Consider the following 22,407-nt stretch of genomic DNA (forward strand, 5'->3'; position numbering starts at 1 on the left):
CACAGAGAGAGAGAGAGAGAGAGAGAGAGGCAGAGACACAGGCAGAGGGAGAAGCAGGCTTCCATGCCCCGGGAGCCCGACATGGGATTCTATCCGGGGTTTCCAGGATTGCGCCCTCGGCCAAAGGCAGGCGCCAAACCACTGCGCCACCCAGGGATCCCCTTTTTTTATTTCTTTAAGATTTATTTTTAAGTAATCTCTATACCCAACATGAGGCTCAAACTCACAGCCCTGAGACCAAGAGTCACATGGTCCACCAACTGAGCTAGCCCGGCACCCCAATGTGGGAGTGGTTTCTTGCAGTTGTCAATCTCTAGATTGCCTCACTGTCCTTTGGTTGCTTCTCCATCTTTTCCATTACCAATGCCCTGTAGTCAGTCCTCTCTGCTCAAATACTCTGAGTGGTAGATTCTGTCCACCCAGAAATTCTGGGATGTGGGGGAAGAAACCAATATTCATGGAGTACCTTCAATGCTTTAGGTACTTTAACAAATAAAATGTTTAATCAGGCAGGGGAGTAGTACCCACTGGATACTTTATAGGATGAAATCAGAGAATTTTAACTCATCTAGGGTCACCAAGTAAGAGAGTTGTTACTCAAACCTAGTTTGGAGGTTTATACCCTTTCACTACGCAAAGCATCTGTGTGTGTGTGTGGTTATGTCCAGATTGTAGATAAACTATCAAACTACAAGAATTTATTATTTTTTCCTGTGAGAATGATTTTTTTATTTTCAGAGAGAAGCTAACCATCAGTGTTTTACGCCCACCCCACTTTCTCCTCCTCTTCCTTATTTATCAATTGTGGTAAATTCACATAACAAAATTAATCATTTCTAAGTAAACTATTTATTGGCATTCAGTACGTTCACAGTGTTGTGCAACCACCTCCTCTATCTAGTTTCAAAACATTTCCATCATTCCAAAATAAAACTTCTTACCTATTAAATTTTTCTCCCTTTCTGCCCTCTTCCCACACCTGCAACCATTAGTCTGCATTTTGTTTCTGTGGATTTACCTCTTCTGGATATTTCATATAACAGAATTACCCAGGATATTGACTTTTATGTTAGGCTACTTTCACTTAGCATAATGGCTTGAGGTTCATCCACATTGTAGCATGTATCAGTACTTCATTCCTTTCCTCACTTAATAGTATTCCATTGTATGTATGTACTACATTTTGTTCATTCATCCATTGGTGGATATTTGACTTACTATTTTTGGCTGTTGTGAATAGTGCTGCTATGAATATGCATGTACATGTATTTATTTGAGTACCTGTTTTCTATTCTTTTGGGCATATGAACTCATGAATGTCTAGTTTATTTTCTAATTTCTATCAATTTTAGATTACAAAATGACTAAATGCAGTAATCTCTGTAAAAATATTTTTTCTCAAAGGTTTACTCATATCTATAGTCTTAGTTTATTCTGCAAGTTTTTTTTTAAGATTTTATTTATTCATGAGAGACACAGAGAGAGAGAGAGAGACAGAGAATGAGAGAGAGAGGCAGAGACACAGGCAAAGGGAGAAGCAGGCTCCATGCAGGGAGTCCGATGTGGGACTTGATCCTGGGTCTCCAGGATCAGGCCCTGGGCTGAAGTCAGCACTAAACCACTGAGCCACCCAGGGCTGCCCCTATTCTGCAAGTTTTGCTCTTATTTTTACCTACTCTTTATGTATGTGTGCGTGTATATGTGTGTGACTATGTACACAAGAGAGAAAGAGAAAGACAATTTTTTTTTTAACATTTAAGGTGGCCATTCTGGGACCCAAAGTTCCCAGAACTATTTGCTTGTTTCATATCAATACTTGCAGATTTTATATAAAGTACCATTTTTAGGTCAAAGAGGCCATGTGTCTGAGGTAATGGTAATAGAGAAGGGTTATTTAGAAATGTGGGCAAACAAATGCAGCTATTTTCAATTGTATCCAAGTAAAATTTTATTTCTCTCATTAGAACAAATATAGAGCAGATGAGGGAGGGATCAACGTACATGTAAAATCACATAAATTTTGTAATTTATGTGAAAAGAAAATATAATTTAAAATAAATTGAATGTACAAATAAAAAATAATCCAGGTGTAAATTATTTATTTATGAAATAATGCCTTTTGAAAAGAGAAGGATGCTAATAGCAACCTAACTATGCAATATACTACACTTCTGTTCTTACCCTTACATTTTCAAAGTCATACATAGTAATTTAGTTTCCCTGCCATTACTATGAGGGGGGTTTTGAAATATAAATTCCTACATACATCTTTGAAAATGCATAGGTCAAAGTAAACTGTTAATGCAGAGCTGATTTTCACTTTTAGTGAAATATTTTGAATCCCTCACCAAAGATGTGCTAGAAGGCACTTTCATTCTAGTCACAGGAGAAGAATAATGTATAAAGTTACTATTTGGAGGTCATCATCTTTAAAACAACATGGATCATAAATCATATTAAGGAGAAAAAAGCATTTTCCCCAACCCTAAAGAACACAAAAGTTCAGGACCCATATTGTTTTGTAGTAAGCAAAGGACCTTGGACCCTTTCAATGGAGCCTTTCAGCCCAGTGCATCTGATCAGTGATAGAGGCATGCTAAGGTGAATTTTAATTAGGACTAAATTGTGGTATTACTCTTTCATACCCTGAACATCTGTTCCCTTCAGAAATGATGATTTATGCAGGCTATCAGAGCAGACAGCTTGCTACAGCTTATGTCACGGTTAGTGGGAAGCTGGTGGTAGCATTTCAGAAAACCAGCATCTAAATGGAGACTGGCCAGTGTATATGATATAGGTAAGAGGGGGAAGGGAAGTATGGTGTGTCCATTTCTAGTTTTGAAGCCAAATATTGACTTGACTTTAAAAAAAAATTCTCTTCTAGACCATCTGTTGTTAATGAAGAAAGTAACTTGGACAATGAATGGGCTGATGCTTCCTACTGATATTAAAAGACAGAAAACCAAGCCTGTTCTTTCTGTTAGAATGAAGAAACTTAGTGAGAAGACCTCGGTCCGAATTCTGTTCTTTAAGAATGGCATGGGACAAGATGGGCATGAGATTACAGTGGGAAAGGAAACAATAAAAAAGGTAATGTTGTATGAAATATTAAAGTATAAATTAAATTTCAAAGTTTTCATGGCTTTTGAAATGTGTTGGTTTTTCCTTAAAATAGCAGTGTCAACTAATAAACTGAAATATTACGAAGATATTATATTAAATGCAGAACTTTAACTGTTTAGAAGCATGCTTACTGTACATAAATCATCTTTGGCTAACATAGCTGACCATTTACTTAGTTAAAAGGTATGTTTACACTTAGAGAACATTCTAGTTGTTTATAATATTTTATAAAATATTTAGATTGAAGCCCATCAAATCTAGCTCAAATCTAGAATCTGCTCCTTTTTATTTAAAAATAATAAGACTGAAAAAAAAAAAAAATGACCGGGGTCAGCCCGAGTGGCTCAGCAGTTTAGCGCCGTCTTCAGCCCAGGCCTGATCCTGGAGACCCAGGATCGAGTCCCACGTCAGGCTCCTTGCATGGAGCCTGCTTCTCCCTCTGCCTGTGTCTCTGCCTCTCTCTCTCTCTCTGTGTCTCTCATGAATAAATAAGTAAAATCTTTTTAAAAAAGTAAAAATAAAAATAATATGACCTAGAAGTACCCTTGCTTCTTAAATGAGTAAGTAAAGGCCAAAATAACCAAGATTCCTTTTAAAAGCATATATACGCATTTTTAAAAGCAAATCTAGATGGGTCTAAGAAAAATTAGGAAACAATACAGCAAACTTTAAGAAACAAATTTTGTCATATAAATATATCTTTTTTAAGGGATGTGTATATTTCCCATATCATCTTTGATCTGACAAAAATTTGGAGGAACTAATGAAAGTTTGAAGAAAAAAAAAATTTTTTTTTTACAGATAAGAGTTTTTCAACCCAATCTTAAAGCACCTAATAATAACAACTAAAATGTATTAAGTATGTATTGGAGAGACCGTGAAACACAAGTAAATTGTCTAGGTGTTAATCCTGGCTTTGTCATTGAATCTATGAGACTTTGGACACCCTACCGTCTCAGAGCCTTCATCTAAAAAATGGGAATAGGGACGCCTGGGTGGCTCAGTGGTTGAGCATCTGCCTTCGGCTCAGGGCGTGATCCCACGGTCCCCAGATCGAGTCCCACATTGGGCTCCCTGCCTGGAACCTGCTTCTCCCTCTGCCTATGTCTCTGCCTGCCTCTCTCTCTCTGTCTCTCATGAATAAATAAATAAAATTTTTAAAAATAAATAAAAATAAAAAATGGTAATAACAATAGTGCCTATCTCACAGAAATGACATGAAGATTCAATATGATATGCATGAAGTGCCAGCACCCAGAAAGTTCCAAATAAATATATGCTATTATTATCTTTAGAACTCATAAATATACATCTAGTAGTTAGAAATTATTTCTCTTACTAATGGGAGGCATTTATTATGAAATAAATTTAGGTATAAATAGTTTTATCATGTCAGATTATTTTCAAAATGACTGTTGGTTGAACCAGGTGAATAGTTGACTAGATATTGGAGATTGTTCTTATTTAAATATCTATTTCTTCATCTTTTTATTTTTGTGGTTATCTCATAACCACAACTGGATAAAAGTACTTACTGAGAATCTAGGAAACCAGGTTTTATTTCCTTCTTATCTTCAGATTTGGATTATGAGTAAAACAAGGGATATTACACACCAGAGCAAATTGCTAAGGGAAGTTGTAACATCTTCCCCTGGAGATTTTGAAAACTAGAAAACATGGATATATCTCTTGGTTTTGTTAAAATGCAGTCATTCTTGGAGATAGAAGCTAGATTAGATAACCTCTTGAGTTCACTTCAGTTCAATCTTTGTAATTCTATGCCATGGTGGTAAAATGAGGGTAATAGTCACTCTTAAAGATTATATGTTCTTAGATGAAAGGTTGAGTATAAGTAAAAATGTCACTGCTATTTTACTTTTTTGACTCTAGAGAGCAATTTATTTAAAACTCGATGATCAAGCAGTTCTTTAGCTTATTTTTTTCCTTACAATTTATAAAATTTAATGACTTTTCATGATTTATAAAATTCAGGACATGATTCAGTAATAAGCATTTTGTAAATATTTGATTAAATATCACTTTTAATACAGCATCAATAATAATAACTTTGTGTGATAACAGATGAAAACTACACTTATATTGGTGAGCACTACATAATTCATAGAACCGTCAAAATCACTGTGTTGTACACCTACCTGAAACTAACACTGTATGCCAACTATACTTCAAATAAAAAATATTAAATAAACAAATATCATTTATAAGAACTAGGTAAAGGATAAAAGGCAAGAGAATTAGGGCCTTGAGTATCAATAGAATTTTTTAAAATATTTTATTTATTTATTCATGAGAGAGAGAGAGAGAGGCAGAGACACAGACAGAGGGAGAAGCAGGCTCCATGCAGGGAGCCCAATGTGGGACTCGATCCCGGGTCTCCAGGATCATGCCCTGGGCCAAAGGCAGGCGCTTAAACTGCTGAGCCACCCAGGCTGCCCTCAATAGAATTTTTTGAAGGGAAAAAGTAAGACCAGCTAATTATTTTGTAAATAAAATTTTAAGTTTGAGTTTAGTTGGTAATCACAAGATAATACCATATTTATAAATTAACTACCAAGTCAATAACAGGAATAAAAAAGTGGTGTGGTCCCAGGAGAAACACAAATTATTTTCTTTTTTATGATAAAATATTATTCAGGGATTAGAAGCTATTTTTAGGTTATTATGAAGTATTAAAATAGGATGTACAAGACTCCTAATTTGGTGAAGGCTATTGCAGTGGGATAAAGAGAAAATTATTGAAGATGGTGTTATAATAAGTTAATTAAGGCATAAAAGTCTTCTCTGAGCTCAGAATAGAGCCATAGGAAAATGGCTTATTTTTCTTAAAAGAGTGCAAAACCAGAAGGAAATCCATATACTTATTTTAGAAAGTTAATTAATTAAGAGCTTTGAAGTGAAAGCCAAAGTGATATATTTCTTCACTAAACTCAAGCTATCCCAACTATGGCCCATCTCTTTGAAACTAAATTCTAAAGCAGATGGCTTTAGAATTACTTGGTATGGTTTAATAATCACACAGCACCTGCAACTGTGGGGCATAGGCTAAACATATGTATCCAGGGGTTGAAAACGTAAAAAGAAAAATTTCTGGGCACAAGATGCAAAGTTAATGGAAAATGAAAAATGTCTGCTCCAGAGATGTAACTTTTTAATGTTAACATTGTGATGGTGGTTAAGTTTTATTTTCTATTAATTATCTCTTAGATTCCTTGTCAGAGAAGTAGTGTTAACTGTATCAATTATTTTATTATTTAGGATACCATTCTTCATGAGAAATACTTATTTTTTTCTTAGCAGTTAATAGTTATATCTTACCCATTTGGTGTTTTTTTGCTTGGTTTTCCATGTACTATCACAAATGGCACTAGATTGTAATGGTGAAGAGAACAATGAAAAAGATAATGAAGAAATGAAACAATGAAAAAGTGCCCTGTCCTCTCAGTCCAATTTGAATTGATTGTTCTCCATAACCTATATCCTCGGATGTCCCTTCACCCTCAACCTGCGGATTCTTTCCCTCTATCCTCTGTGGGATCCCTCTCTCCTACTTCTCTAATCTTCCTTTGTCTTCATTTAGTCTATTGGACACATATTCCAGTTGCTTTCTAAGAAAGAGAACATAGGATATAATTTTTTTAAGATCTTGGGAAATCATTCTTTCCTCCAAATGCTCAAGGTATTGCTCCATTGCTTCTTGTTCCCAGTGTTGCTATTGAGAAGTCTAATACCATACTGATTCCTCATCCTTTGTAGGTGACCTGCTTTTAATTTTTCCCTCTGAAAACATTTAGAATTATCTCTTGGTTCCCAGTGTTCAAGTATTTCCAAGATGTGCTAGGTACTCATTCAGATGTCTTTTCAGTCTGAAGTCAAGTCTTACCCTCTTTCTTCTGAAATTTTGTTGAATTATTTCTTTGACAGCATCTTTTTTCTTTTCTTTTTCTGTTCTGGTTTTATGGAACTCCTATTTATATATTTTGGATTAGAACTGAACTTCTAATTTTCTTATTTGCGTGATTTCCTTATCTTTACCCTCTAACCCAATGAATATTTTTGCTTCTGCTTCCTGCACTATCTCTGTTTCCTGTATTTGTTTTGTTTGTTGTTTTTGTTTTCTGTCCTTCATGTTTCACAGATTTCTTAAAGATGGGTTAGTCTTCCATCAATATTTAAAAGTGAAGAACTCAACACCTATTGAAAAGCTCTTGAGCATAGGGGTGTCTTACTGAGGCATGGGTTGCATTGGCGAGTGTTTTGTCTAGGCTTTTCTTTAGGTTGAGAGGTGTGGCTAATTGTGTGTTTGTATGTCTTTACTCTGGGGCTGATCAGTTTCTCCAGCTAGAATCTGCCAATCTGAGCAATCTCATAGTCAAGTGGAGAAGGGGACTAGGAGTTGCACTTTCAGTATGTAGATTTTCATTTAATTCCCCTATTTTCAGTAAGCTGCCCTCATTCTCAGCTCTGCCTGGTGCCTCTGATTTCAGAGCTGTGGTTTAGCTTCTCCAGAGACCAAATCTCCTGTCTTTTCTTCTGGTGACAGACGTATAGTTGCCTGGATACTTGGTGTTTGGAGGTTTAACTCCTTTTTATAGAAATAGTGAGCTTATTTTCAACCTACTTTTTAGAGGTATCTGATGGCTCAAATTTCTGAGCTTTTCTGGAATTTTGTACTAGAAAGCAAGTTTACTTCTGCTACCTTCAGTTTTGAAGTTTCTGGTCTGCTGAATTAATTACTTCTTAACTTATTTTTCCTCTGTCTCACAGAATTTTTGTTACTGGAATTCCTTTTCTGATTCTCTCTCTGTCTCTTTTAATTTTTTTTCTCTGTCTCTTTTTAAAGATTTTATTTATTTATTCCTGAGAGACACAGAGAGAGAGGCAGGGACACAGGCAGAGGGAGAAGCAGGCTCCATGCAGGGAGCCTGATGTGGGACTTGATCCCAGAGCTTTGGGATACTCCCTTAGCTGAAGGCAGATGCTCAACTGCTGAGCCACTCAGGCGTCCTATATTCTCTCTCTTTTTTAAAATGCCAAGTATCGGTCTTTTATTTAACATTGATAAAGCTGAGGGCAGCCTGGGTGGCTCAGCAGTTTAGTGCCGCCTTCAGCCCAGGGCATGATCCTGGAGACCCAGGATTGAGTCCCACATCAGGATCCCTGCTTGGAGCCTGCTTCTCTCTCTGCCTGTGTCTCTGCCTCTCTCTCTCTCTCTCTCTCTCTCTCTGTGTGTGTCTCTCTCATGAATAAATAAATAAGATTTTTTTTTTAAAAAGCTGATTTTTTTAGATGAAAAGATAGTTCTAATATCGTCTTACCCTAATGGATTGTTTTGCCCATTGCGATGGGGTTTGTACATTCTATTTGGAAAACATAGTTTCAATCTACTTGAGTGAGAACAGAATACCTTTTTTTGTCACCTGGAAACATAAGATACTTATTACAGACAAAGGGTCTGCAGTGTTTCTCAAAGTATGGTTCATAGGACACCTGCATCAAAATTATCTGAACTGTGTGTTAAAAATTCAAACTGTTGGGCCCGCACTCCAAGCCTATTGAATTAAGAATTTCCCGAGTGTTGGCCTTGGGAATCTGAATTTCAACAAATGTGTCCAGATGATTTTTAGCCCTACTAAGTTTAAGAACTCTTGTTCTGGTATTCTAAAACTTCAAATTTACTGATAATGGAAATCTTCATAGATTACTTGTTTGTTTAGCATATTTCTCATATAGTATGAGAGAAGGAAAATAAGTTATATGACATAGAAAATGAGTTATGGGAAATTAGACCACTCTGAACTAGTGCATGGAGTTAAGAAATCAGGAAGAGGAAAAATTCTACAAGTTAGCAGGGAGTAGTCCATGTGGCAACTCTGACTTAGAAGAAATAAACATTCCTTTAATATTTGTATGTATGTAATATTTGTATTTAATATTTAATATTCCATTATAGTGGTTTTTCCCTGTTACTACTAAAAAACCACATAAAGATTGAAAGAATATCTTATATGTGACTGTCAGTGTATAAATAAATTATGGATGCCCTTAAATTAGAGGGAAACCCAGACTTTTATGATGTTCACATTTTTTTTTTAAGATTTTATTTATTTATTCATGAGAGACACACAGAGAGAGGCAGAGAAGCAGGCTCCATGCAGGAAGCCCGACGTGGGACTCGTTCGTGGGTCTCCCTGGGCTGACGGTGGCACTAAACCACTGAGCCGCCTGGGCTACCCATGCTCACATTTGTTAATTGGGAAAAATAACTCAGTAAGCCTAAACAAGAAAAGACTTCAAGAAAATGTTCAATTTTAAGGGAACCTGGGTGGCTCAATTGGTTAAGCATCTGCCTTTGGCTCCAGTCATAATCCCAGGGTCCTGGGATTGAGCACTGCATTGGGCTCCTTGCTCAGCAGGGAGCCTCTTCTCCCTCTCCCTCTGCCTGCTGCTCTCCCTGCTTGTGCTCTCTCTCTCTCTGTGTCAAATAAATAAAATCATAAAAAAGAAAATAAGTTTAAGAAACCTACAATTCAATAAAAAATATAGCATAATAGCATTACTATGGGGATGCCTGGGTGGCTCAGCGGTTGAGTGTCTGCCTTTGGCTCAGGGCATGATCCTGGAGCCCCTTTGAGAAGCCTGCTTCTCCCTCTGCCTATGTCGCTGCCTCTCTCTCTCTGTGCCTCTCATGAATAAATAAATAAAAACTTTAAAAAATACAGTATTATTACGTAATGTTCACACACAAATCAGTAACTGTAATAGTAGAGATTTTTTCCAATAGTTTGGGTTAAAGAATTTAGAGAACATTTTAAAAGATTCAAAAGAGAGTACCTGAAGTAACAAAATTTGATTCAGGATGCTCACCATGGATTTCAACAGGGGAATGTCATGCATAATTAGTATGTTAGAAGTTCTTTAAAGAATTTTTTATGATAGGTGAGGAAAAGCCCATTGATACTATTATTGTTTTAAAAATTAGTCTAGTGTTCATACCGGGGATTAATATCAGATTTAAAAATATGAAAGCAGATTTTTTTTAAAATATGGAATTTGATACTGTAGTTTATTTTCAAGGGACCATGAATAGCCAAATGTCTTCTATTTATTGTCAATTTTAGGATTATAGAATTGGATTATTTTGGAATGCCATAAGTAATTGGTAGTCAGAATTTTTTTTCCTGAATAAAAACCTAAGAGGAAGGCCGGGCAGGAATGTGTTTCCTCAGTTGTAATAAAAGCAAATGAGAATTTTTGGTTTTTGGATTTATTTACAAATGATCCTTAAGGGCAGATAATCCTTAACATTAAGATCACAGAATTTATGAAATCATCTAATTAAGCAACGTAGAAAATTGTGACTTAGAGAAGTTAGCTGCCCTATGCAAAATAGATCAACTGGAATAGCTAGGATTAGAATCCATTTTCCTACTTAAACATGTTTTCTTCATTATGGGAAAGTGCCACAAATACACTTTTTATTACATTTTAATTCCTATATGTTCTCACTTTTTAAAAATGAGTTACCATAACCGTGAAAAAACAAGAGATCTGTATATAGCCATAACAGAATAACTAGTATCAGACTAGCCATCCTATTTTAAACAACTAGAATTGGACAAAATTTATGAAACAATTATTTTTAATATTAGATAATGTTTTAAGAGAAGAAAAGTTGAGGTTAATCCTACAATGTATCCCATCTTTATACCTAGAGGCAATTTTTGGACTGTGGTATAGGGAGAGAAAATCCAAAAAAACATAGGTGTCTCTACAAGTTGAGGAGAAAGACACCAAAGTTCTAGGAGATGGAAATGTCTGGAATTTTCCATGAAATGCCATAAATGAAGAAACTATTTAGATAATAGTTCCCAAAATTTGCTTGGGGTTCCCTTGTATTCTTGGCTAAATTGTAAGTTATTCATGCACAGGGTGAATTCCACGAAGGCTTGGCAGAAACAACTAACTACCAAGGAAATAACAACTAATAGAAATGTGAAAAGGAAATAACTATGGAAGTATGCCCAGGGTAGGGATACGTTTGTGTTTTGACCCATTAGAGGGAAGAGATTTTGTCGAACATGGGAAATTCACAAAGATCTCAAAAAAGGTAATCATTATCCAGGAGAAAAGTAAATCAGTAGAAACAGGACACCCTCCTCCCTGCCATAGTTAACAGTAGAAATATTTTTTAAGAAAGATTTTATTTATTTATTTGAGAGAGAGCACATGTGCACAAGAGCAGAGAAGAGGGGCAAAGGGAGAGGGAGAAGCAGACTCCTCGCTAAGCAAGGAGCCCAACCCAGGGCTTGACCCTAGGACGCCAGGACCTAGGGACCATGACCTGAGCAGAAGGCAGATGCTCAGCCAACTAAGCCACACAGGAACCCCGCTAAAAGACGTTTCAAAAGCTATTATAAATATGAAAGGAATTAAAGAAAAACATGAATATTATATGAAGAGAAATGGAAACTAAAAATAGAACCAATGGAAGTTCTAGATCTAAAAAATACAGTATCTTAAATGGAAAAATAAACAAAACACCAGATAGGTTTAATAGCAGATTAGTCATTAGAGAACAAAATACTAGTGAATTTTAAGACAGGGCAATAAAAACTATCCAAATTGAAGTATAGAGAAGCAAAAAAGAAAGGCTGAGAAAAGGACAGAGTGTCAGTAACATGTGAGTTAATATCAAGCAGTCTCATAGATATACAATTGGAGCCCTAGAAAGTTTGAGGAGAGGGAGAATATATTTGAAGAAATGATGGCCAGAAGTTTTTCTGAGTTCCTGAAAAATGTTAACCTGTAAGTCCAGGAAGCTCAATGAAAGGTCAGGAAATGCAAAGAAATTCAAATAGCCAAATTTGGAGGACTTGCACTACCTGACTTTAGCATTTAGTATAAAGTAATCAAGATATAATGGTACTGGCATGAGGATACACAGAAAGAGCAATGGAGGGCAGCCCGGGTGGCTCAGTGGTTTAGCGCTGCTTTTGGCCCAGGGTGTGACCCTGGAGACCCAGGATTGAGTCCCACATCGGGCTCCCTGCATGGAGCCTGCTTCTACCTCTGCCTGTGTCTCTGCCTCTCTATCTCTCTCTATCTCCCATGAATAAATAAATAAAATATTTTTTAAAAAGGAAGAGCAATGGAAGGAAATATAAGGAGTTTGGAAATAGACCCACACATATTGGGGCAAGTTATTCTTGAAGTCCAATGGGGAAATGATAGTCATTTTGACAAATATTGCTGAAAATTAGATATCTGTGCTAAAAATTATCTTGATCCCTACCTCATACCATCACACAATTTCATTTGAAGTTTATCAGAGATCTAAATGTAAAAATTAAATCTTATCAGTGCTAGGAGAAAATCCTTACAATTTTGGGGTAGGCACAGATTTCTTAGATGGCTTAAAAAATATGAACTAAAAAATTTTAAAGAAAGATGAAATGTACCTTATCCAAACAAACAAAAAAAAAAACAAATATGCTCTTCAAAAGACAAAATTAATAAAATGAAAAGTCTAGCCACAGATTAGGAGAAAATATTCAGAAAGCACATACCTGACAAAAACAAACAAACAAACTTGTGTTCATATTATATCAAGATCTCTGATAACAGAAGACAACACAATAAAAAATAGACACTTTACTAAAAAGAAAATAGACATCAACCTTAAGAACTTGAAAAGACATTCAACATTAGTCATCAAGGAAATGCAAATTAAAACTATACTTAGTTACCACTATGCACACATCAGAATGGCCAAAATTAAAAAGACTGGCAATACTAAGTGTTGGTGAATATCTGGAATAACTGGAAGTCTCACCTAATAGCAGACGAGAATGCAAAATGATACAGCTACTTTGCAAACTACTTTGGCAGTTCTTTTTTTTTTTTTTTTTTTTTTTTACTTTGGCAGTTCTTATAAAGTTAAATATACATTTACCACACAATCTAGCAATCCCCTTTCTGGGTATTTACCCAAGAGAAATAATATATGTTAACACAAAGACTTCTGGGTGAATGTTCAGAGTGGCTTTATTCATAATAGGCCTGACTAGAAACTACTGAAAAGTCCCATCAACAAGTGAGTGGATACTCTTGTTAACTGAGTTCAGGGCAGCTGGCCAGGGCCTGTGGTATGCTGCTTCAGTGAGGGCCTTGACTTGTAGCCACAGGCTTGTTGCTTTTCTGGGTACCACTCTCCCTGACCACTAGAATCAATGCGCCAGTAGCAAGGCTCTGATTCCTCTCTGGCTCTTGGGTACTGCTCTGAGGAGTGTCACCGTTTAGACTAGAAAGCTGGTGGGCACTAGGGGGATGACCCAAAACAAGAAGAAAGTGGAGGAGATGCTAGATGAGGTGCTCTTTTGTTTTTTGTTTGGATACGGGGTGGAAAAACTGCTTGACCGTCAAATGGTAAAGGGCAAAGTGGAATACCTCCTGCAGTGGAAGGGGTTCTGAGGTGAGGTTAACATGTGGGAGTCCGAAGAGAACCTGGATTGCCCTGATCTCATCACAGAAAACAGCACATGAGACAGATAATCAGTGAGGTAAGCACAAAGCTGAATCTGGTTCTGAAGATAGGGGAATGGAGAGCAAACCAAAGCAGAAGAAGAATCAGAAAAGCCAGAGGCTTTGCCTGGGGTTTGAAGCCAGAGAGGATTATTGATACTATAGATTCCAGTGGATAACTCATGTCCCTGATGAAATGGAAAAACTCTGATGAGCCTGACCTAGTCCTTGACACGGAAGCCAATGTCAAGTGCCCACAGGTGGTCATGTACTTCTATGAGGAAACACTAACATGGTATTGTTACCCCTTGGAGGATGATGACAAAAAAGATGACAAGAATTTACTCTCCTGTCACATCTGACTGTGGTTGGTCTCTTTCTTTCTTTCTTTCTTTCTTTCTTTCTTTCTTTCTTTCTTTCTTTCTTTCTTTCTTTCTTTCCTTCTATTCTCTTCTTCTGCTTCTTCTCTTCTTCTTCTTCTCTTTCTTTCTTTCTTTCTTTCTTTCTTTCTTTCTTTCTTTTTTTTTCTTTCTTCTTTCTCTTTCTTTTTTCCTTTCTTCTTCCTTCTTTCTTTCTTTCTTTCTTTCTTTCATTTATTTATTTATTTATTCATGAGAGACAGAGAGGGAGAGAGAGAGAGAGAGAGAGGCAGAGACACAGGCAGAGGGAGAAGCAGGCTCCATGCAGGGAGCCTGACGTGGGACTCGATCCCGGGGCTCCAGGATAATGACCTAGGCTGAAGGTGGCGCTAAAAAGCTCAGCCACCTGGGCTGCCCTGACTGTGGGTTTCACGTGGGGAGAGAAGGAGTTCTACTTGTCTTGACACCACAGAGGTGGTTTAAGATGTCTTTTGAAGAGTCAGTACCATTTCTGGGCTCTACAGCAGCCCAAGTGCTTTAAAGCGTTTCCATGCTGTGTAGTTTGCACACCCATCCCATTGAAGGGGAAGAAAGAGAAGTGTTGCAAGACAGCCCATTCTGTACTTTGCGGAGAAAGGCAAAGGGCCTTCCATGAAAGACAAAATTTACAGATGGGTGTGTGGGAGAACAGGAGATACAGTAGATTTTCAAAGCACATCTGCACAACCCAGAGCCTTCTTTCCAATAGTGTTAACTTTGCATTTTTACAGTGTAGCATGTGTGTAGTTTTTGGCTACTACTGGTGTATTATTTGGGAGTGGGAAGGATGGGGGTGGGAGGGAATAGAGATGGGTAGGATCATTCTTGTTAAAATTTGGTGCCTAATTGGGGAAATGGTGAAACAATGGAAAGAGTAAACTATTGACGATTTGGTTCTGTGTCCAGAATATTTTATCTTTTCAAAAAAGTCATTGGCAAGCTAAATGAGGACTGTGAAAGACTGTTTAAAAGCTGTGAATGCCTGAAATTTATAAGCCCAAGTGTCCCCTGCCTGAGCTTAATGTTGTTCCCAACAAAGAACTAAGCCAGTTAATAAGTTACCAAAGTTGCCATTTTGGGGATAGAAACTGGTTGAAGAAGGAGATTTTTTTTTAAATTTTTATTTATTTATGATAGTCACACAGAGAGAGAGAGAGAGAGGCAGAGACACAGGCAGAGGGAGAAGCAGGCTCCATACACCAGGAGCCCGACGTGGGATTCGATCCTGGGTCTTCAGGATCACGCCCTGGGCCAAAGGCAGCCGCTAAACCGCTGCACCACCCAGGGATCCCAAGAAGGAGATTCTTATTGGAGCATATATATAAGCAGATGGTTCTGTCTTAGAGGTGCTAATTCCTTAAATTGATAAAAAAAAAGACCTTTTTCCAAGCAATGAAGTTTTAAACATCAGCTTGTCACCCCAAGCCACTGGCTGGGGTATTTGGAGAGGGAAAAAGCGTTGTATAGAAGATGGGAAAGTAGGGAAAGAGTAGGAACTCTGCTCTTAGGGTGGAAAACTCTTGAAGCCTGTGATTTGAACTTTGAACTCTGAAATCATTGGTGGCAGGGTTCAGTCACTGACAGTACAAGTTCATTGGATCACTTCCAGAGTTGAATGATTTCAAAAGCCCTGGTTTTAGGAGATTAAACTTTCATACTGGGGCAGTGGTTCACTTTAAAACACAAAACAATTTTTTTTAATCCTGAGAATTAACTGTTACCCAAAATGCTGTTTTGAATCATAAGATCCATCTATTCTTGACATCATCTAGGTCCATCTAGAACTCCACTGTGGGGACACTGAGTGGCTCAGCAGTTGAGCGTCTGCCTTGGGCTCAGGGTCTGATCCTGGAATCTGGGATCAAGTCCCACATCAGGCTCCTAGCAGGAAGCCTGCTTCTCCCACTGCCTGTGTCTCTGCCTCTCTCTCTGTCTCTGTCTCTGTGTCTCTCATGAATAAATAAATAAAATCTTTTTAAAAACCCAAAACAGGGGATCCCTAGGTGGCGCAGCGGTTTAGCGCCTGTCTTTGGCCCAGGGTGCGATCCTGGAGACCCAGGATCGAATCCCACATCGGGCTCCCGGTGCATGGAGCCTGCTCCTCCCTCTGCCTGTGTCTCTGCCTCTCTCTCTCTCTCTCTCTCTGTGTGACTATCATAAATTAAAAAAAAAAAAAAAATTTAAAAACCCAAAACAAATTGAACTCCACCATAAAATCTTTTTAGGCACGTGTTAGGTTCCTGTGAAAACTTTATTTAAATGTAAACTTAACACCATATTGTTAGTTTTGGACTTAATAAGACTATAGATTTATAATCCTTAAAAAACGAGTGGATAAACACATTGTGCCATATCCATACCAGCAATAAAATGGAACAGATATTGTGGTAAATGAAAGAAGCTAGGTACAAAATAATACTTGCTATATGATTCCATTTAGGTGAAATTGCCAAACAGACAAAACTGCTCTCGTGACAGACAGGAATCATTGGTTTCCTGTGGCCAAGTACTGAACTGTGATTGCAGGAACATGAGGAATTGTGCAAAGGAAAGGATATATTCTGTATCTTGATTGTAGTGATGGTTACACAGATAAATTTTTTTCTACCTTCATTAAACTGTACACTTAAAATAGGTACAGCTTATTTCATGTATTGTACATCAGAATAATAGTTTTAAAAAGCAAATAACAGTATGATTAGCATTATAAACATTTTAAAGTAACCTGGGCTATTTAATTATTTTAAGAGCTCAATTAAGGATAGAATATCTAAGTATGTATTAATAGATTACTTGGAAAAATCTCATCTGGTTATCTACTTCTCATTCACATTTTAATAATAAAATGCCAGAACACCTACATTTCAAATTCACCAGAAATAATTGCTTTTACAAATCATAGTGATGTTCATTATTAGTGAGAGCAAATAACTAGATCTGGCATGCATTCTATCACCCACTTTTATGAGAAAAAGACAAATAACAGGCCAGTAAATTTATTTCCAGGATTTATTCAGAAAAGTACCTTTAAGCTGCTTAATAAGAGGGAACAAATTCATCCCAATCCCCTGGCATCTTCAGGTTGAAATAGTGATCGTAGTTTTTATTGTCATTATAAAATGTTGGTCTTAGCAGAGAATTATGCTCAGTACATTTTATTACATTTTAATTCTTTGGAAATTCACAATGTATTTAATAGTCTTTGAGTTAGCAAAAAACATTTGTAAAAAAGTAGATGCGCTTTCTCAAAATATTCATGATAACTTGTACTCTCTTCTACCCAACAAGTACAATTGCCAAAGGTGGAATATTTTTCGTAATCCAATGAATTAATTCCATAATTATCCATTAATTTTCAGTTTTCAGCTTCCTAAATTTCTTTTAAAATTCTTCTCTAGGTTCTTAATTAAATGATTTGCTTCTTAGGTTTGTGTAGTGAATACTGTTGTAATCTATTTGCTGTACAAATACTCATTGAATTGAAACAGTGTTACTTATTGAGTTAGTTAAAACCAGTGTTCCTGCCCCCTGCCCAGCAATTTTTTTCTGTTAGTTAGGATGACATTAGCTGCAAATATTAGAGAATGCTGATTTAAACAGACTTATGCAAAAAGGAAGCAAGAAATTCAGAAGTAGGACAGTTTTAAGCATAGTATGATAGGACCAGTTACATTTTTTTAAGTTTTAGTTATTTAAATAATCTCTACACCCAACATGGAACTCGAACTCATAACCCTGAGATCAAGAGTCACATGCTCCCCCGACTGAGCCAGCCAGGCACCCCCTAGTTATGTTATTTTTAATTTTCTGGATTTTATGTTCTTTCATATGTTGGTAACAGGATCGCTGCTGCATAGCCAGCTAAATTTTGGCTAGTGGCAGAAAAGGACTATTTCTTCCCTATGAATGATGAAGCCTTTTCCAAAATCCTTTGTCTCATTGGCAGAGCTAGATTATGTGTCTACCCCAAACTGATGAGAAGCATGGGACCACCATGACTGACCTAGATCAATTAGGATAACTGTAGTCTTTTAGTCCAAAGAGGTAAAAGTGAACCTCTAACCAAAATCAACACAGCAAGGTTGAGGCAAAGAATGAATATTGGGTAGGCCATGAAGAGAATTACTACAAATGTGAAGAGATTTTATTTCTTAAGGTCAGTATAAGGTTAGTGCTCTGGTAGCAAAAACAAGTAGTTTTATTTGGAAATTCCCTTTTCTAGAATTACACATTCTTTTTTTAAAAAATTAATTTAATTTCTAAGATATGACAGACTTGAGCATGCTTAAGTGCTGGTAGGGAAAATCTCACTGAGAAGGAATAGTTGAATATATATGAAAGAGAAGAAATGATAGATAATATATACTGCTTTAAAAGTTGAGAGCAGGGGGATCCCTGGGTGGCTCAGCGGTTTAGCGCCTGCCTTTGGTCCAGGTTGCGATCCTGGAGTCCCAGGATCGAGTCCCACATCGGGCTCCCGGCATGAAGCCTGCTTCTCCCTCCTCCTGTCTCTCTCTCTCTCTCTCATGAATAAATAAATAAATCTTAAAAAAAAAAAAAGTTGAGAGCAAACGTAATTGAAAGCATAGGTGGAATGTTGGCCTTAGGAGAAAGGATCCTTACAACTAGAGGGAAAAGGAGAGAACAGATATAGAAATATAGTAGTAGTAGTAGTATAGTAGTAGTAGCTTGTAGTTTTGGCAGCAGGAAGATGAGGCTTCAGTTTTCTGTCTGATGTAAGGCCATTCCATCTGCCAAAAATAAACAGGGAAGTAGAGAAGGGGAGGGCAGAGAGAGAGAGCAGAGATGGTTTGAGATATTCATTATGGTAAGTAGAAGAGAGATTTGACCAAACAAATGAAATAAAAGTGACTAGCTGGTATTGAAAGGCCTTGGAGTTTGGTGACTATGAATAATGCTAGTGCTGATTTGCTCATTTGTGTGATTTCTCCAGGAGCACTAAGATTCTTGGTGTGTGCATAGCATGCGGATAGTTAAGCATCAGACAGAGTTAGGATTTTTGTGGCAAAAGTTATACATGAATGACGAAGAATGACTAGAGTGAAGGAAGGTGGTGCAGTTGAGAGTCAGGTTGCTTTGCTTAGAGTTGGGGAGAAATCTTGAAATAACATCATTAGTAACAGGGATGCCTGGGTGGCTCAGTGGTTGAGCGTCTGCCTTTGGCTCAGAGCCCTATCCCGAATTTCTGAGATCAAGTCTCACATAGAGCTCCTTGCATTGAGCCTGCTTCTCCTCCCTCTGCCTGTGTCTCTGCCTCTCTCTCTGTGTCTCTCATGAATAAATAATAAAATCTTTAAAAAACAAAACAAAACATTTTCAGTAATAACCTTTCCCATCTTCCCATCCTCTCTCAACACTTTGAGATTGTGATATGAGAGAATAAAATCCCAGTACTTGAGAGAGCCCTGAGGAATTAGTGAATTTAGGGAAATGCCTGATTTCCTTTAAAAGAGCTTGAGGGCCTAGTCAATTTTGTGGCTCAGAGGAAGCATTTGCATATAGCACAGTGCAAGGACCCTCTCACTGTAGTGTGAAAGCAGCCACTGAAAGTATGTAAGTGAAGAGTATAGCTGTTTTCCAAGAAAATATTTATGGGCACTAAATTTTAATGTAACAAAACACTATTCTTTTGATTTTTTTAACATTTAAAATTGTACAAATTATTTTTAGCCCATAGGTCATACAGAAACAGGTAGTGGCCAGAATTAGCCCATGGTGTCTATGCTGCTGACCCTTGCTACAGAAGATCTTTTGAAAACAGTTTGTGGGGAAGTATAAATCAGGGCTTATACTTCTGGATGTTAACACATAAAAACATATCTTTGAGAAGGACGTTGTTGCATCTGATGGCTTGTTGACTTGGCTCACTTGGCCAGGGAATTTGTTGAGCTCTCTCACCTGGACTGGGGAAGTGGCAAGCCAAACCCAGAGGCTCTAAGACTGTGTAACCACACTACCTCCATGGCAGCCATTCCAGAAACTACGGACTTTGCACCAGATATGCTCAATGCTCATGGGTGGGAGTATCTATAAAAACAAATTAAACTATAAATTATAAACAGATTAAACTAAAAAGAGTTTGTGGAAAATCTTCCCAGCTGCTTGTCAAAGAGTCTGGTTTTACATCATGCTGGTTTTAAATTTCAGTATCAGAAGGGTTCTCTACAACCTATGCTGTAAGAAATTATCAAATATGAATTTGTAAAAATAATATTTTAACAAGCTTAACAGGTACAGATGAGTGGAAATGGTATTTTAATTAACCTTAATATTATAGCAAGATGACACTGTTAAATATTTTCAATTGTGAATTATAAGAATGACCTTACAAGTAGAGGCTTCATTTCAGGGCTTTTGACAGAAATTTATTATGATCCTAATTCATATCACTGATAATTTACTCTGAGAAAATGATTCCTGAAGGTTGGCACTGCTTAAACACTGCAAGGATCTTTCATCCTGAAAGTATGAGAGAATGAAAGTGTTGCTGATGCATTACTAATTTCTAGTATCTGATTTTCTAATGCTGGTTTTTAAACCCACTTAACTCTTAAAATTTGGATTGCACAAACACTTTTATTGATATTTCGGTATAGTGAAAAGAGGGATCTTAGACTTAGAAAACTGTAATTTTACTTGACTGATTTTTTTTTTAAACCAAAAGGCAGCAAATATTTGAAATAATTTTTAAAATAATTGAAATTTTAGTTGAAGTAAATGGGACGATCTTTAAATAGCTCACATTTTATTTAGTTTAATTGGTAAATTATAACTTTGGAGGAGGATAATCTAGTATTTGAACCTTCACTACTAACTACAGAATATAATCTGTACCTAAGGGCTTCACTGAACTTTTATTTATTTATTTATTTATTTATTTATTTATTTATTATTATTTATTTATTTATTTATTTATTTTTTATTTATTTTTATTTATTCAGAGGCGGAGACAGAGAGAGAGGCAGACAGAGAGGCAGAGACACAGGCAGAGGGAGAAGCAGGCTCCATGCAGGGAGCCTGACGTGGGACTTGATTCCGTGTCTCCAGGATCTTAATCCCGGGTCTCCAGGATCACACCCCAGGCTGCAGGCGGCGCTAAACCACTGTGCCACCGGGGCTGCCCTGAACTTTTAAATAATAGATTTGTAATATGAAGAAATTGAGAATGGAAAGGTCAAGAATATAGGAAACCAAAAGAGGAGGCTCTCTGGAGCCAATTGTAGATTCTTAATAGTGTTCAGAGATGACTGGCTAAGGAACTATCTCCTGTTAATATTTCTGTCAAGGAGGGTGGTGGTGGTGGTGGTAAAAGGATAATCTTTGCACACAAAGTCACATGGGATACAGTGACCAATAGGAGAATTTTCTAGTCAGAGGTGAACTGTGTAAATAAAGTATTTTTAAAAACACAAGGGTTGGGGTGCTTGGGTGACTCAGTCAGTTGAGCATCTGCCTTTGGTTCAGGTCACTATTCCCCAGGGTCCTGAGATTTGAGCCCCACATCGGGCTACCTGCTTGGTGAGGAGTCTGCTTTTCCCTCTCCATCTGCCTGCTACTCCCCTTGCTTATGCCCCCCACCCTCTCTGTTGGATAAATAAATATAATCTTTAATAAACAAGCAAACAAGAGTGGATCCCATGCCAAAGTCTGTATATTCTACTCCTCTTTCTGTCTAAAGTCACAGACAGAACTCCAGTTTCTTCTGATAACTTCTCTCTTATATTTTGAATATTGCCTTACAAGCATTTTTAGTAAAGGTTTCAGCCCATGGATAGGAGTCGTAGGTAAACTTACTTGTAATAATTACTGAGGAAACTGACCCAAAAGAGTGGGAAGGAAAGCAGGAAGAGTAACATTTAGAGTCACCAGTGTTATTACCTTATTTCATTGCGTGGAAAGGACTAGCCCCAGCCATGGGCCTATTCCAACTTAGATATTCCAAGGGAGTGTTGTGTCTGACTTGTGAGAACATATGTCATTGCTCAGGAATTGTACTCCTGCACTGATAATACCCTCCAGGAGGTCAATGGATTTGCTCCATAAGACAATTTATAGTCACTTGGGACTATATGTTGCAAGAACATTGTTATTTAGGTAAAGCATTGATATTGTGAATATTTCCCTATAAATTAGAGGCTTCAAGCTTATTCTTGTAACTTCATTCTTAATCATAAACACATACCTGATTTTGAGAAAAAGAGCAGAAATTGTTTCTGAAGAATTACCCCAAACTTTGGATTGCAGCTAATATGCAAGAAACACACACAATCCTGTGAATATGTGGCTCATGAGATCATTACTGGTCATGTATAGGGGTAGAATA

The 22,407-nt window shown here is 37.2% G+C and overlaps 1 protein-coding gene and 1 pseudogene across 21 annotated transcripts in view; both read left to right on the forward strand.

Annotated features, from left to right (window-relative positions):
* Positions 1 to 22,407, forward strand: part of DCDC1 (doublecortin domain containing 1) — a 482,774-nt gene that overhangs the window by 53,141 nt on the left and 407,226 nt on the right. For 20 of the 21 annotated variants that reach the window (XM_038563136.1, XM_038563134.1, XM_038563146.1 and 17 more), the window contains one exon: positions 2,885 to 3,090. In XM_038563136.1, coding sequence (XP_038419064.1) covers positions 2,885 to 3,090 — 206 coding nt within the window. Of the gene's footprint in view, positions 1 to 2,884; positions 3,091 to 22,407 lie in introns of those variants that run through there. The other variant, XM_038563157.1, reaches the window with a different exon arrangement.
* Positions 13,471 to 14,027, forward strand: LOC102154918 (annotated as a pseudogene).

The sequence above is a fragment of the Canis lupus genome, chromosome 18 (assembly GCF_011100685.1).
Source record: "Canis lupus familiaris isolate Mischka breed German Shepherd chromosome 18, alternate assembly UU_Cfam_GSD_1.0, whole genome shotgun sequence".
NCBI classification, from domain to species: domain Eukaryota; kingdom Metazoa; phylum Chordata; class Mammalia; order Carnivora; family Canidae; genus Canis; species Canis lupus.